The sequence below is a fragment of the Cenococcum geophilum genome, assembly GCF_001692895.1.
Source record: "Cenococcum geophilum 1.58 unplaced genomic scaffold K441scaffold_63, whole genome shotgun sequence".
Taxonomy (NCBI): Eukaryota; Fungi; Ascomycota; class Dothideomycetes; order Gloniales; family Gloniaceae; genus Cenococcum; species Cenococcum geophilum.
Genome location: NW_027137621.1, coordinates 857323 through 871140, shown reverse-complemented (window position 1 = coordinate 871140; position 13818 = coordinate 857323). Strand labels below are relative to the sequence as shown.

The following is a 13818-nucleotide window of genomic DNA, read 5'->3' as shown; positions in this document are numbered from 1 at the left end:
CCTACGCGAGACGCGTATATATATTAACACTATATTATAGAATAGAACCTTAAGAATCTAATTATATATCGCACTGCACGTATATTACGTCTATTACACTATATTAAAGCATACTAACAAATATCTAATAATAAAAAGAAAATGTTATTTTTTAAAAAGATTTATTATATATAGAAAATAATTAGAGTTTTTTTAATAAAAATAAAGTATTAGGTAAGTCTTTTATTAAAGAAATTAAAAATATAATTAGAGTTTATAGAAAAAACTATTAACTTAATTATTTTTACTATATAAATCTAAAAATAAATATTATTATTTATTCTATTTATTGCCCAATTTAGTCCCTTTTTTAGGTCTATATAGGCTTCTACCTTCTATTTATAGGAAAAATCTCTATATAGGAAAAATGTAAGCTTTTACAGTGTGAAGAATTAATAATAATAATAATTCATTGCTTAACGTCCAATTTGGATCCCTATTAGGCCCACGCGGACTACTCCTTATTTATATATAGGGAGAAAACTCTATTTAAGAAAAATGAGAAAACCCTATAATCCATCTCCCCGCCTTTTGGGACTCGCCTACTTAGCGCCTATAAGTTGCCTATAGTGCTCTACTACCTTATTATTTAACCTCTTTAGGAACTACTGCTGCCGTAATAAGCCTACGGATGCGCTAGTATTACAAACTATTACTCTACTACTGTAGAGTTACTAGGGGGCACCTACTACTCGCCCCCTTACCTTCTATTACTATTTCCCTTATAACCCAGAACTAATTTAGCATATTTTAACTAATAAGCCACTAGGTAACCGCCTTAAGGCCTTTTTATATTAAGAGCAGTGTATTATAGTTCTCTATGCTAGCTGCTAAAAGTATTATTTCTTAATTAGTACGTAGGGGGCATAGCAGTATTACGTGTTTTGGTGTCTATTTTAGCCAGCTATATTCGTATCTTAGGCTACCTACTAGGACACCCACCCAGTAAAGCCAATCTTTTAGTCCTATTATTCCTGTTCTTAAGAGTATTACTATTATATTTTCTACCTTTATTAGGCCTTTTTAGAGCCCTTAGGTATTTACCCCCTATAGCGTTAATTATGCTATAGCTTAGGTTTATCTTGCCTAAGTCAGCCTCTATACCTTTAACTCCTATTTACCTCTCTAGCATTAATCTAACTAGTATTGTATTGCGGTAGATGGTTTTCTAGCGTTCTTATATATTCTACTTTAGCTCCTTTCTCTGTCTTACTATTATCTTTACTAACCTCTTACGCGTCTCCCTTCCTCCTCTATATAGGCCTAGGCCCTAAAGCGGCACTATTTTTCTTCTACTTTCTTTACCTGTTTCTCTAATATCTCTTCCCTACTTTAGGGTTATTGGTTTATTCTCCTACGGGGCACCCTAGGGTCCCTTTATAGTTTACTTAGGCGTGTCTTAATATACTTTATAACATTAAAGTTGTGTTTATTTTACGTCCTTTATATTACAGCGGCTTTAATATATAACTATAGGGGGGGAATATTGGATTCCTTCTTAAGCAGTACTATGGCCGTTCGCTTATACCCGCCTATAATACTCTAGAGGTAGGCTGTTTAGACCTTTTAAAGTAGTTTAAGGAGTAATTTAGGGGGGCCCTTTTTAGTTTCTCTAATGGCCCAAATACTGGATCTATATATTATAGTTGGCCGGACGACTACTGTATATAGTAGGCGTAACCTCTAAAAGCATGGACCCTATATAGAATTAACAATCCTAGATAAAGTAATGAACTATGCTTAGCCTTTACAGGCCGCTTATGCCGCATATGCGCTCCACCGGAGCTTACTATCTACCTATACTTCTAATACCCTTAGGCCCTAAACTGGTTAACCCCTAAAGCCTTAAATGCGAATTATATGCTAAAGATCTATAGATTAGTTACGTTTTCTTATAAAATGGATTAGCTAGTATTTCTCTGGTAAGAATTAGACTCTATAACGTTTTGCCTATTCTATATAAGTATTATAGGCTTTCTTTAGTATTCTGCAATTCTTTATAGCTATTGGCCCGTATATAATTAGGTTTATATTATTAATAAAGCCTATCCCCTAGGTTGCCCCTTCCTTAAAGGAGTTAAGTAGGTTACTTATAAAGAAAAGGAAGAGTATAGGCGAGAGGGGTAATCCTTATAGTATTTCTATTGTAACTATAATAGGGGGGCTCTAGTATTCGCTAAAGACTAGTAATGTTTCTTTCTAGCCTATAAACCCTTAGATAAATTATATAATCTATTCTAAGAAGCCCTTTGCCCTAAGGATATACAGGAGACGCTTATGGGGTATATTATTATAGGTACTACTAATATCTAAGCTAAGCATTAATACTATAAAGTCCTTTCGTATCGCCTATATAAATTTAATAGTAGTAGCGAGTAGCGTAAGTGCTAATAGTGTTAAGCGGTTTTTTCTTGCCCCTATTTAGCTTTATAGTAGTAGGGCGTATTTCTTTACTATATCTGCTATGCGTTCCGCTATTACCCTTTCTAAAATCTTACTAAGGGTGTTTTTTAAGGCAATAGGGCGGTAGCTTCCTGGGATTAAGTAATCTGCTTTACTTTCTTTTTATAGAATAACCGTCGTTATAGATCTTTTAAGTTGCGGGTAGTAGCCTATAGCAAAGTATACTTTGGCTATATCTGTAAGCTAAGGTGCTATAAGTGGCCTATAGGTTTTTAGGGCCTTATTTAAAATCCTATCTGGTCCTAGTGCTATATTATTTAAAAGGCGGCTAATAGTTCTAGCTATTTCCTCTATTATTATATCGCTGTTAACCTATAGGTAAGTTACTAGTGTTTTATCCGTGATATTACTAAGGTCTACTAAAGCCGGTTAGGGGAAGAACCTTTCTATAAAGATTTTTGCCTTTTTATTATTATTGTTTATAGCCTATAATTCTTCTGCTCTTTATAGGAGTAGTAGGTATAGGTCTTCTACTAGGCGCCCTGCCTTTTTCTTTACCTATTTTGCTATAGCCCAAAGGCCCTTATTATAGGGGAGGCTTAGGTTAGAAGTATACTCGTTTATAAACCGTCTCTAGTTATTCCTTACTTCTTTTTTTAGGGTATTCTTTAGCTAGTTTCTTATGTCTTTATATTATCTCTTGTCTTTAGGGTTATAGCTACTTATATATTTTCTTCTTACTTATTATTAGCTAGTAACCAGAACTGCGCATTATATAGACCATACATATTGCGTATAAGGGCCTAGTTTTAAGATCGGGTAGTGCTCTTTTAGCCTATTTTTAATCGCTGCCTAGATCCTTTTTAGTCTTTAGTTAATTTCCTTGGGGGTAGCTAATAAGCCTCGCTTGTTTAGTATTAGGTGGATTTCTTCTAGGTCTTAAAATTGTTATTTAACTATATTAAGAAAACTATCTGTCTTAAGCTTCCTTATTATATATCTTTTTCTATTTAGTTACACTTTAGTATCTAGGTCTAGCTATATCTAGATAGGGATATAGTCTAGGGTAAGTGCCTATTCTTCTTTAGGGTTATACCTTTTAAGTCTCTAGTATAGGCCTTCATCTATAAATATAAGGTCAATTATACTTCTGGCGGTGCCTTATTGCTATATAATTACTCCTAGGGGGGTGGCTAGCTTAAGGCCCTAAATATCTATAGCTCTTAGTAGGCACTCTGACTATTAATCTGCAGCAATATAGATACTCCCCTACTGCGGGTAGTAGAGGTTTATATCTCCTAGTAGGATAAACTCTATACCTTCGGTTTCTAGTAAGCTTATTACTAATATAATATTCTTTATTTATAGGACCCCTTTAACCCTAGGGTTATATACATTAATAATTTATACCGGTCCCCTATATGTTTAAATTATTATAACTATAATATCTAGGTTAACTACCTACTATAACTATAAGGACAGGCTGATAGCCTTACTAATTATAAAGCACACGCGTATAGCTACTTTTAGTTTATATAGGAGCTAGAATCCTTAGGGGCAGTATATTAATTATATAAAGGTATTATAATACGGTTCTTATATAGTAAGGATATAGTGTTTCTCTAGGTCTAGACTGTCTAGTAGGGGCCTTGCGAGGTAGTAGTTTGTGTTGCCGCAGTTATACTATATAATGGATAGGTAGCGGACCCCTAGTAAGGGTCCTTCGACTCTCCTTTGTTCCTCACTTCTTCTATTTCTACTTTCTCTAAAATATTTGGAGCTTCTATTTCTTATGTCTATACCCTAGTTACTACTTATTTTATATAGAGCTTTCTATTCCTATATCTTATATTCCTATTAGCGCTTCTATATCTAAATCTGTTATTATTATTAGTTCTTCCCCTATTTTTACTAGTCGGCTATATACCCTTTATAGGTCAGCTACGAATATTATATTTACCGTATTAAGTCTAATTCTTAATTATCCTAGTTGGCCGTCGAAAACGGATTCTGCACCTATACGTGGTGACGGCTACGAACCTAGGTCTTTAAAGTTTAGACCCAGAGCTAACGCAGAGACGTTATATAGCGCGTGCAAGTAGGACCTAGTGGTTATGTGCGTCGTGGGGCATAGTGAAAAGTTTTTATATAGGATAGTGAGATCTCAAAAACCACTACTAACGGTACCCCTTTATAATACAGCCACTAGTTCTCCTACTAAGCACCTATATAATCTAACGTGAATAAACAGCTTTTAAAAGCATCCCCTAGCCCCCAATGGAAAGCATTGACGACCTTATATTAACAGATAAATAAGCGTACGAGCGAACGAACGAATGAGCAAATATACGGCCCCTCCTAACCCCTAGGGCAGTCGCCCGCGGAGCATGCAGTTACTTACCGTTTTCAACTACCAAATACTACCTAGCAGCTTGGATTGCGACCTACGGTTTTCCCTATCTCCTTTTAACGGAGTAGTAACCCTTAGAGAGGGCCTAGCTAGGGCCTAGGTATAAAAGATACCTAAATATACATAATATCCCGCTCGCTTATTAGTATTACGGTAGTTAGAATAGATAAATCCCCCTTACGCCTTCGATGGCTTTAGGGGGGGGGAGGCAAGGCGTATATGGCAGTGGTCTATATAAGAGATAGTATATAGGGGATAGGCAAGATATGGGATATAAAGAGACAATAAGATATAGCAATTGATTAGTAAGGCCTAGCTGGGACGTAGTAAACCCTAGCTTTAATAAGCTAGAGAAGGAAGCAGTGGTTCCTAAGGAGTTTAAAACATCTAAGGAGGAGGACGTGTAGTAGGCCCGTAGGGCCGCTGCTATTTGCAAATATGGCAAATTGGGGTTTTTTATCCTACTAAGGCTGCTTATAGGGTTTTTCCTCCCCCAACTGCAGGGTTTTCTTCATGTAAATTACAAGTTTTCCCCCCTGTGACGGAGTAGTCTGCGTGGGCTAAGATAGGATCTGTATCAGACGTTAATTAAAGAACTACTACTACTACTAATTATCCTAGTTTTAAGCCTGCTATTACTGTTTATAGGGGTCTTCCTATAGGGCGTCCTCTCCCTTATATCCCCTATAACCCTTATATCCCTAATTAGTTTAGTAATATTATACGGCGTTACTTCTAGCCCGTTAAGGCTTAGGATGGCTAGCCTAGCCCTCTAGTATTAAAGGTAGGAAACGCTAAGAAGGCGCCTATGTCCCCCTAGCTTATCGCCTATTATTTCCATTTATATAACCTAGCGTGTAGTTATTCCCGTAGCTATTAAGCCCTTGCCTTTTGTCTCCTGTATTTAATATAGTCTTTTTTCTCCTACGCCTTATATATGCTTTAGTAGCAGTTCGCGTATTTTATTTAGTCTTAATTTAAGTAATATCTTATATCGTAGGGGCCTATACAGTGGCCGTAGTATACCTATGCTGCGCATATAGATTAGGTATGTCCCCATTATATATAGCGATAGTATTATTTTAGGCGTAGTCTATAGTTGTAGAGCCTTGTATTATATATAAGGCTATTTATAATTATTCCTTTTTAGATAAGGAGTTTTTGTATTCCTAGTGTATATATACTAATAATAAGGGAGCCATACGTTCGTCCGGTGTCTCCCTAGCGAGTCTTTAGCAACCCTTATATTCTCTTATTATTCTTATTATATGCTTAGTTTATATTTTCCTGTTAAAGCTATTAAATTTAGGTGATTTCGAGTCCTAGTATAAGGCGTTCCATTTATCTTACTATCTCTTATATAATTGCTATATTATCTACCTAGCGTCCCTTTTCTACCNTAAGGCTTATAGGAACCGCTAGGACTTTAACTAGGTAATTCTTATAGAGTACTTTTATGCTAATACGTTCTCCTAGCCTATCCCCTACCCTTACGGCTTATTCCTTTACCTATTAGTCCTTTAGGGTAACTCTAATATCTNNNNTCTTAAGGTATTNGACTNTAANAGNGTTATANACCTCTTTANNTATNTNTATAANNACTTCTATTTCTAATTATCCCCTAAGCCCCTCTACTTATTCTATATTTAGTTATATTATAATTATATACCCGGTTATTAACTTAAGGGGGGTAGGTTCCCTATACTATAAAAGCGTAGCTATAGCGGCCTAGGTGCGGTTCGCCGGTAAGGGGGGATTATACTTATTTTTAATTTTACTTAGCTATTAGAGGATTTAATTAAGGGTTTACTAAAGGGGCGCCTAAGGTTTACTAGACTAGCGGAGTTATTCTACTAGCTATATTAGTTTATTATAGCTAACGGTTACTCCCCTATAATTTTAGATACTAAACGCGTCTAATAGGCTTTATATTTTATTAAATGCCTTCTTAATAGAGGTATTTCCACTTTATGGTATGGTATTCGCCTATCTTTATTATGGAGGGCCATTGCTGGGCATAGTTCTAGCGGTCGCGCGCGAGTGCGAGCCACCGTCGTTCGACGTGTGCCTCCCCTGCGATGCATGCATCTCAGGGGGATTCTCTAGGTGTTTTTCAGGGTTCTTTTGGTTGGTTTTGGTCTTTTTGGGCCGGGTGTAGCAAGAGCTCCTTTCTAAAAGATTAATATTAAATATTAGTGTAAAGAATTAAATAAACGACTTAATTGTATATGTAGCTCTAAAGCGCCTATATATATATAAGGAAGGTATAGAAATAAATAAAAGGGGAGACTAAGACGTAACTAATACAACGTGATATATAAGTGATATGTAAGCAATACGTAAGCAATACGTAGGCAATACATAGGTAAAACAGTAGTAGTTTAGCAGGGTACCGTAGTCGGTTATAAAAAACCTAGGTATAACCTTTTAGCTAGTTTTACGTGCCCTGCCTTTACCTAGCCTATATTCCTTTATAGTATATCTACCTTTTATACTATACTTCTAGGGTATCTTAGAAGGTCTAAGGGGTAGTAAAAGGGTCTCGCAGTCCTTACTATTAGTAAAGTGGTTTTCTTTACAATTAATGCAAAGAGGGGTAGTATACTTGCAAGGCTTGCCTATTATTATACAAGTAGGACAGGCGTGGTCTTTAGATAGATATATAGCCGTATAAAATCTATAAGCCCTAGTAGAGCATCTGTCTCCTATATGGCCAAATTTTTGGCAGCTAGTGTACTGCGTAGTAAAAGAGACTTCGAGGTATTTTACTACCTTAGTAGCTATACCTGCGATTAAAATCTCTTTTTACTTAAGGATTTCTTATCTTTTTCCTCGTTTTCTATAGTAAAAACTATAGAGCCAAATCTGGTTTGTAAATCGTGTCTTTTTACACTAGTTAAGATCTATCTAGGTAGTCCTTATATCCCTATAGGATTAAAGGTCTCAGTTTCTTCTTTTAGAAGCTTAAAGCCTCCCTCTTTTAGAAAAGGTAGGGTAGGAACCCTATAGGCTATAATTTAAACCTAGGGTTCTAAGTTTTGTTCTCTTTAGAAGGTAAAGTAGTTATACTAGATATCCTTATATTTGACTAGGAAATCTATATTATACTCTTCTGTAGTCATAAGAAGAATATTTTGTTTTCCTTTAGTTCTAGCTATAGACGCTAGTACTAGCTTTTTTACTTGCAGTTTTGAAGCAAATAGTTGATTAACTTTGTTTCGTATAGAGAAGGTATCTAAAGGTTAGTCCTTTTCGTTTGTAATTAAGACTAGCTTCCTTTCTTATAGTTGCTTTTTCTTACTTCTAGTAGAAGTAGAACTCCTACTAGAAGAAGAAGGGGTAAAAGGTAGTAATAAGGAGGGTAGGGAGGACGAAGAAGGGAGGTCCTTCTTTAGCCTCTCTGCGTAAGTTTCTTTAATAGGAGCTACCTCCTTACAAAGAGCTCTTACTTCTTCTACTAGTCCTTTTAGGACATTGTTTGTCTTTTCTTTTTCTTTTTCTTATGTAAAGGGATTTTCTCCTAATAGGATACTTTGTGTATATTCCGCTACCTTTCCAACTTATTTTTACTATTTCTTCGTCTTCTAGCCCTTTATAGGCCTTAATTAGGCTATCTAGAGCCTCGCTTAGATATTGTTCTAAAGAAAGGGAATAGGAAGGTATACTAGGCGTACCAGCCGTAGTAGTTATTAGTTTTGTTGTCTTTTTTACAGGTTTTTGGTTTTCTTTTTCGGGAGAAGACTAAGGATGTCCTCTTTTTTCTCCTATCCTAAAGAGGCCAGAAGGGGGAGAAGGGGGAGAAAAGGTAAATATAGACTCTTCATTACTTATTTATAGGAGGTTTTTTTTTAGACCTATTAGGCCTTGGCATTTTATATCTTATTAGGGGGGTTCCTAGTTTTTATAGTAGATAATAACCTCCTTAGGTCTCTTATCTCCTAGTCCCAGAGGTAAAAAACTAGGCAAAAAGCCTTGCTAGTTTTTACTATCCATCTACGCCCTTTCTCCTTACTAATCCTACTAGAAGATTTCTAGGGAGATTAGGCTAAAAGGTAGTAGAAAAACTAGCTAAAAAGACTAGTATAGTTATTTTCTTTTCCTATTAGAAGTAGAAAACACTACTAAAAAAAGGACTTGTAAGGCTTTTACTAGCAGAAAAGCCCTAAAGGCAATCCTCCTCTTACTAAAGAAAATCTGACTAAAGGAGATATAGAAAAGTACCTACGCCCCCTATTTTATTAGGCTTTTGCTTTCTATAGAAGAAAAACCTAGGAAAAGTCTATATTTTATAGTTTTGGTATTAGTGGTAGTGGTAGTAGTGGTTTTGGTGTTCCTATCCGTGCCTTGCTTATAAGCTAGGACCACCCCTAAGAAGAATTTTCTGTTGGGGGAAAGGGGGTAAAACGACAAATAAATCCACCTCTAGCTCGCTAGGCAGCAGGAATTAGGTCTTAAAAGTTGGAAAATCAATTGTTCCCAATGGTAAGATGGGTAACGTGGGTGACAGAGTTATGACGGCGATAAGGTTATGACGGTCGGCTACTACCGCCTTCCTAACTAGGCTTACGGAACACCAAAATACTGCCAAATGCCCAATTGTAGGAAAAACACTTGTAAAAAGCATCGCACGGTATTATACTATACTGAGGTTTTATAAAGCTTTATTTTTAGACAATAGAGGCTCTATATTAATATTTTTTAGTGTTTTTAGCACTAATTGCTACTCAATTAACACTATAACGTCGCCTATATTAATATCCTTATCTATATCCAACACCTTATCATTACTTAATCCGCTTATCTTGTCGTCTATTTTATCTACTTCCTCATTATCTGCTTCCTTATCTGCCTGTGTAGACTACTAAGAGGCCTCCTTTGCCTTTTTTTATAGCGTCTTGTAACGTGACCAAGCGGCTTATATACGTAACCGGCTTGTGCACGCTTTTCCTTACCAAAATTTGGCAAAATACACCTTTTTAAACCACCTATAGTTAAATAACAATAAGAGCTATGTCACAGTACGTGCGGACTGTCAAGGTACGATGTACGAGGTGACTGTATATGATTGACAAACGATGTCGTGTGAGGATCTATGTAGGAGGTGAGGTGGTATATATACACGTCGCTCAGGGGTCAGGTCCGTGCTCGTGTCATGACAACACTGAATCATAACAACGTGTCAGGTCAGTGCCGTGACAAGCTATTAGTATAAAATTTTAAATATACCTATTATAATTAGGCTATCCCTCCCCACGCTGGTTTACGCCCAAGCATATCGATAAGGGTTTAGCTAATTTACAGACTCTCGTTCGACTAAGAGCTTGGTGTTGATACTAATGTTCACAGGCTTGGCACCAAGTAGTAGAAGCCAGTGGGAAGGGATAGTTTATAAAAAGTGATAAAAAAATAGGGTTTAAAATATTTAGTTACTATTAAACCAAGGCCCGTGAGCTCTCAGACGCTTTATTATTAAACTTGGAGATATACGGAGCAGTATGTACATGTTCTCGCCTCGTAACCAAATTATCAAATTCTACTATGGAGCGTCTGATTTATGAGATAATTTCACGCACAAACTCGTGCGGCACTTGACCTCCGCACGGAAACCCGCGGCCACAGCTCCTCACGCTCGGCTCTACCCCCGGCGGTGCTGTAGAGGAAGGGGAAGACGAAGACGAAGGACACCCTCGTGGCTAGACGGGGGCGGAGATCAGCAAGAAACGGTTGACTAGAGCCCGGGATGCATTTGAGCGAGTGGCGGATATGCTTAGGGTTGCAGCGTTGGATGTTGTGGATGGGGCGCCGAAGCACTGAAGGCGTGATCAATCAGGTCGTTCCGGACCTCAGCAGGACACATGGCGCTGCAGAACGCCACAAGTGCATCGGTCGCTTAGTCTTCAAGGTTGTGGGTGAAGGCGGAAAGGTCACAGCAAGCGGGCGAGGGCGAGTATAGTTCCGTGTTTCCACTTCCCATTGCAACCGACTACCCTTATAAAGACTTTTGGTGACGTGTCCACCCACACAACCATACTTATCCGCCCGTTCGACTTGGTATCTCGATTCCCGAACCGACCACCCATCATGGACGAAGGTAAGACCATGGTTATAGCGCAACTCCCCCTTGCTCCGGACCAACAAAACGACAGACAGATAAGAAAAGTTAATTAGAGTACATACTCGCGAGCGGCGGCCGAGACCAGACATTAGGATGTATGTGTACGAGAATCTGTTTGGGAGGTGAAGAGATTTTTTGGTGCGTTGACGCTGTGTCTAGAGAGCGTGATGTAGCGAGGGTGTAGAGTAAATGAGATAGAGTGGAACAGGAGGATTGAAAGAGTAAGCAACTCCACATACCGACGACTAGCGGTATTGGAACAGGAGCAAGACAAGCCGTTAGACTAGATGTTGGAGGAATGAAGAGTAGGAAAACCTGTTCAGCAACGAGCATGAATGTTATCATTAAATAGACCCAAAAAGGAAAGTAGAGCAGACGGAGAAGCGAGCCTATTTCATCCCGAATGCTCTGCCGTAGAGCTTAGTGGCGTGCTTGCCTGGCTCTCATCCACAATGTCACTCAATCGCATCTTTTTGTGTCGTGGCCCCTCAGCTTCCAGCTCATCAAGTCTCCTCTTTAGATCGGCCTCCCTTTGCCTGACTTCCTCTAGGTCAGCCCGCAGATGAGCCTCTGTTTCCCGAGATGCTCTTCGCGCGTTTTGTTCGCTGTGTTCGAGCTCCGTGACGCGTCCACGGAAGAGATCATTGATGACTTCAAGCTCGCTAACGCGAGTTTTCAGCTGCGTGTTCTGAGCTAGTAGCGCATCATAAGGAAGTGGTGGTTCGAGGTGTGAGCCATTGACCGAGGAAGTTGAACCTGGTGAGGGTTGCCGTAGGTTGAAAGACGGCAACGATGGAGAATGGAAGGTGTGGCTGTCGATGACACCGTCGAACATATGCTGCGGCGCGATGTTGGATGGATGCTGCAGACCTGGCGTGCCGGTGCGTGAGATGGGGGAGTTTGACCTGTCAGACGTGCCGGAGGAAATCTTCTGCGACGTTCGACGGTGCTGTGTTAGAGCAGACAGTGTTGCATCGGCGTCTGGGTGGGCTGCTGGGAGACCATTTGCGTCTGATGAGGGCTGCGCAATAGGGTTTAGCTATTGAATGGGCGGTGATGGGAATAAGTAGAGTAGTACCTTCTTTCGAGGTCCTTGACCAGTTGTCTTGACGCGATTGCGGCTTTTGATGACATCTGTTTTGAGGCTGATGGGTCGCGGCCGGCCGTGCAGCTTCAGGAAGAGCCCGCAGGCATTGCAAAGAACGGAACCCGACTCATCGCGACGCCAGAGTGGAGTCGTGCTTGTGGTACAATTCTGGCAAACGGGCTACGTTTGATGCCAAACACAATTGTTAGACGCAGTCGATTAAAGATTGTGATGGAAATGTATCATATCGATTGTGGTGATCGCGATAAGGATAAGGGAACAGAGATTTCTTCGCGACCCTGATGATCGCGGGTGTACGACTCAAGCACAGGAAGCAAAACTTACAGGAGAGTTGCCCTGCCCGCCGGATGTCGCGGGGGCTGATGTCGCATAAGTCATGCCGGCATTGAAATTTAACGGTCTGCTAGAGAGATACGTGTCAGGTCGAGTGTCGCAAAAGAGGCAAGAGATTTGGGGGGATCTCGATAACGCTGCGCAGAATCCAGCTTCTCGTACGGTGGCCGATGAGACCATTCACGCAGCCTCCAAATCCAAGTGCCCAAACCGTCCATTCCCATCACGCCTAATTCCAAGACACAAAACACTCACCTATTAGGAGTATTATTATGATGGCTATTATTCGGACTATTACTTGCGGCAGGACTGGACGAGGCTATCGAAGCCAAAGCCGATAATCCTGGTAATTGTAGAGACGAATTGCTGCCGTGACGCTGTAGGCTGTGTGGATGAACCGAAGAGGACTGTGTAGAAGTGGACGAAGGCCGTGATATGTCGTGGCCGATGGAAGGTAGAGAAAGCCGTTCGTCAATTGATTGAGCCGTGGTGAAGGAAGGCAGGTCAAGGACCTGGAGGACTGAGGGAGGGCGAAAAGAGTCAAGGGCCGAGGGCCGTGGGAGCAAAGACGTCGCCAGAGCTGAAGCCGTGATGAATTCGGGCGGAGAAACGCCGTGGATGCGTTCCTCTCTCAATTAGATAGGTTTAAACTTGTTGCTGGAGCTGTTCCGATCGAGATTCGAGGGATCAAGCTGGGCTCTGCGCGGCAAGTATTGCGTATGACCCGGTACGGTAATGATGCAGATAGTTTGCGAAATGAGCGATTTGTTGGCAGAAAGAGTGACTGTTGGTAAAGAGCGACGAGTAACGGACGGATCAGTTGCAAGAAGGGACTGAAAGAGCGTGTCTGTCGAGAGGCTTGCGAGTCGGTTGAAGCAGGTACCAGGTACTTTTTCGCGTCCGCCAGCGTGTGGGATAAGGGGGGGTATGCCAGGGGTGATCGTTAATACCTAGGTACTATCGCCGCTCACCAAGCTTAATTTATTCTAATTTAGTCCGTGGTCCTCTGCATTTCTCAAGACCGACTGCCTACTCTCTACAGGCTTCTTTCAAACCCTGTTTTGATGTTGCACAGAGAGCCTATTACCACCGCTCATAATGCCGTGCTCCATTCCTCGATGCTCGGGCGGACAGTAAACAATTGAAACATCCGGTCAGCCTCCTGTGCATCCCAGCTGAAATGCCTCACCGCCCGGACACAGGGCTGATGGACGTTCATCTTATGAAGGCCGAATGGTACCCATTTGGTCCAAAGCTATCTCCGAAAGCGCCAACGCCAGGGCGCCTATCGATGGCTTGGAGCCGCTCAGGGGAATTCGATCACGAGCCACTACGCTAACCCCAGAAAACGGCCCCAAAGGCCATACTTTAGCTATTTCTTCCCTGTGTCGAGTTATTCGAGACATTTCT

The 13818-nt window shown here is 40.3% G+C and overlaps 1 protein-coding gene across 1 annotated transcript; it reads right to left on the bottom strand.

The window, feature by feature from the left end:
* Positions 1 to 11361: 11361 nt before the first annotated feature.
* K441DRAFT_586877 (GATA type zinc finger protein Asd4) lies at positions 11362 to 12453 on the bottom strand (the record flags this gene model as incomplete). Its single annotated transcript, XM_067644653.1, has 3 exons — positions 11362 to 11988; positions 12046 to 12234; positions 12400 to 12453. 3 exons carry the CDS (start codon positions 12451 to 12453, stop codon positions 11362 to 11364), a joined length of 870 nt encoding a protein of 289 aa, XP_067498359.1.
* Positions 12454 to 13818: the final 1365 nt, after the last annotated feature.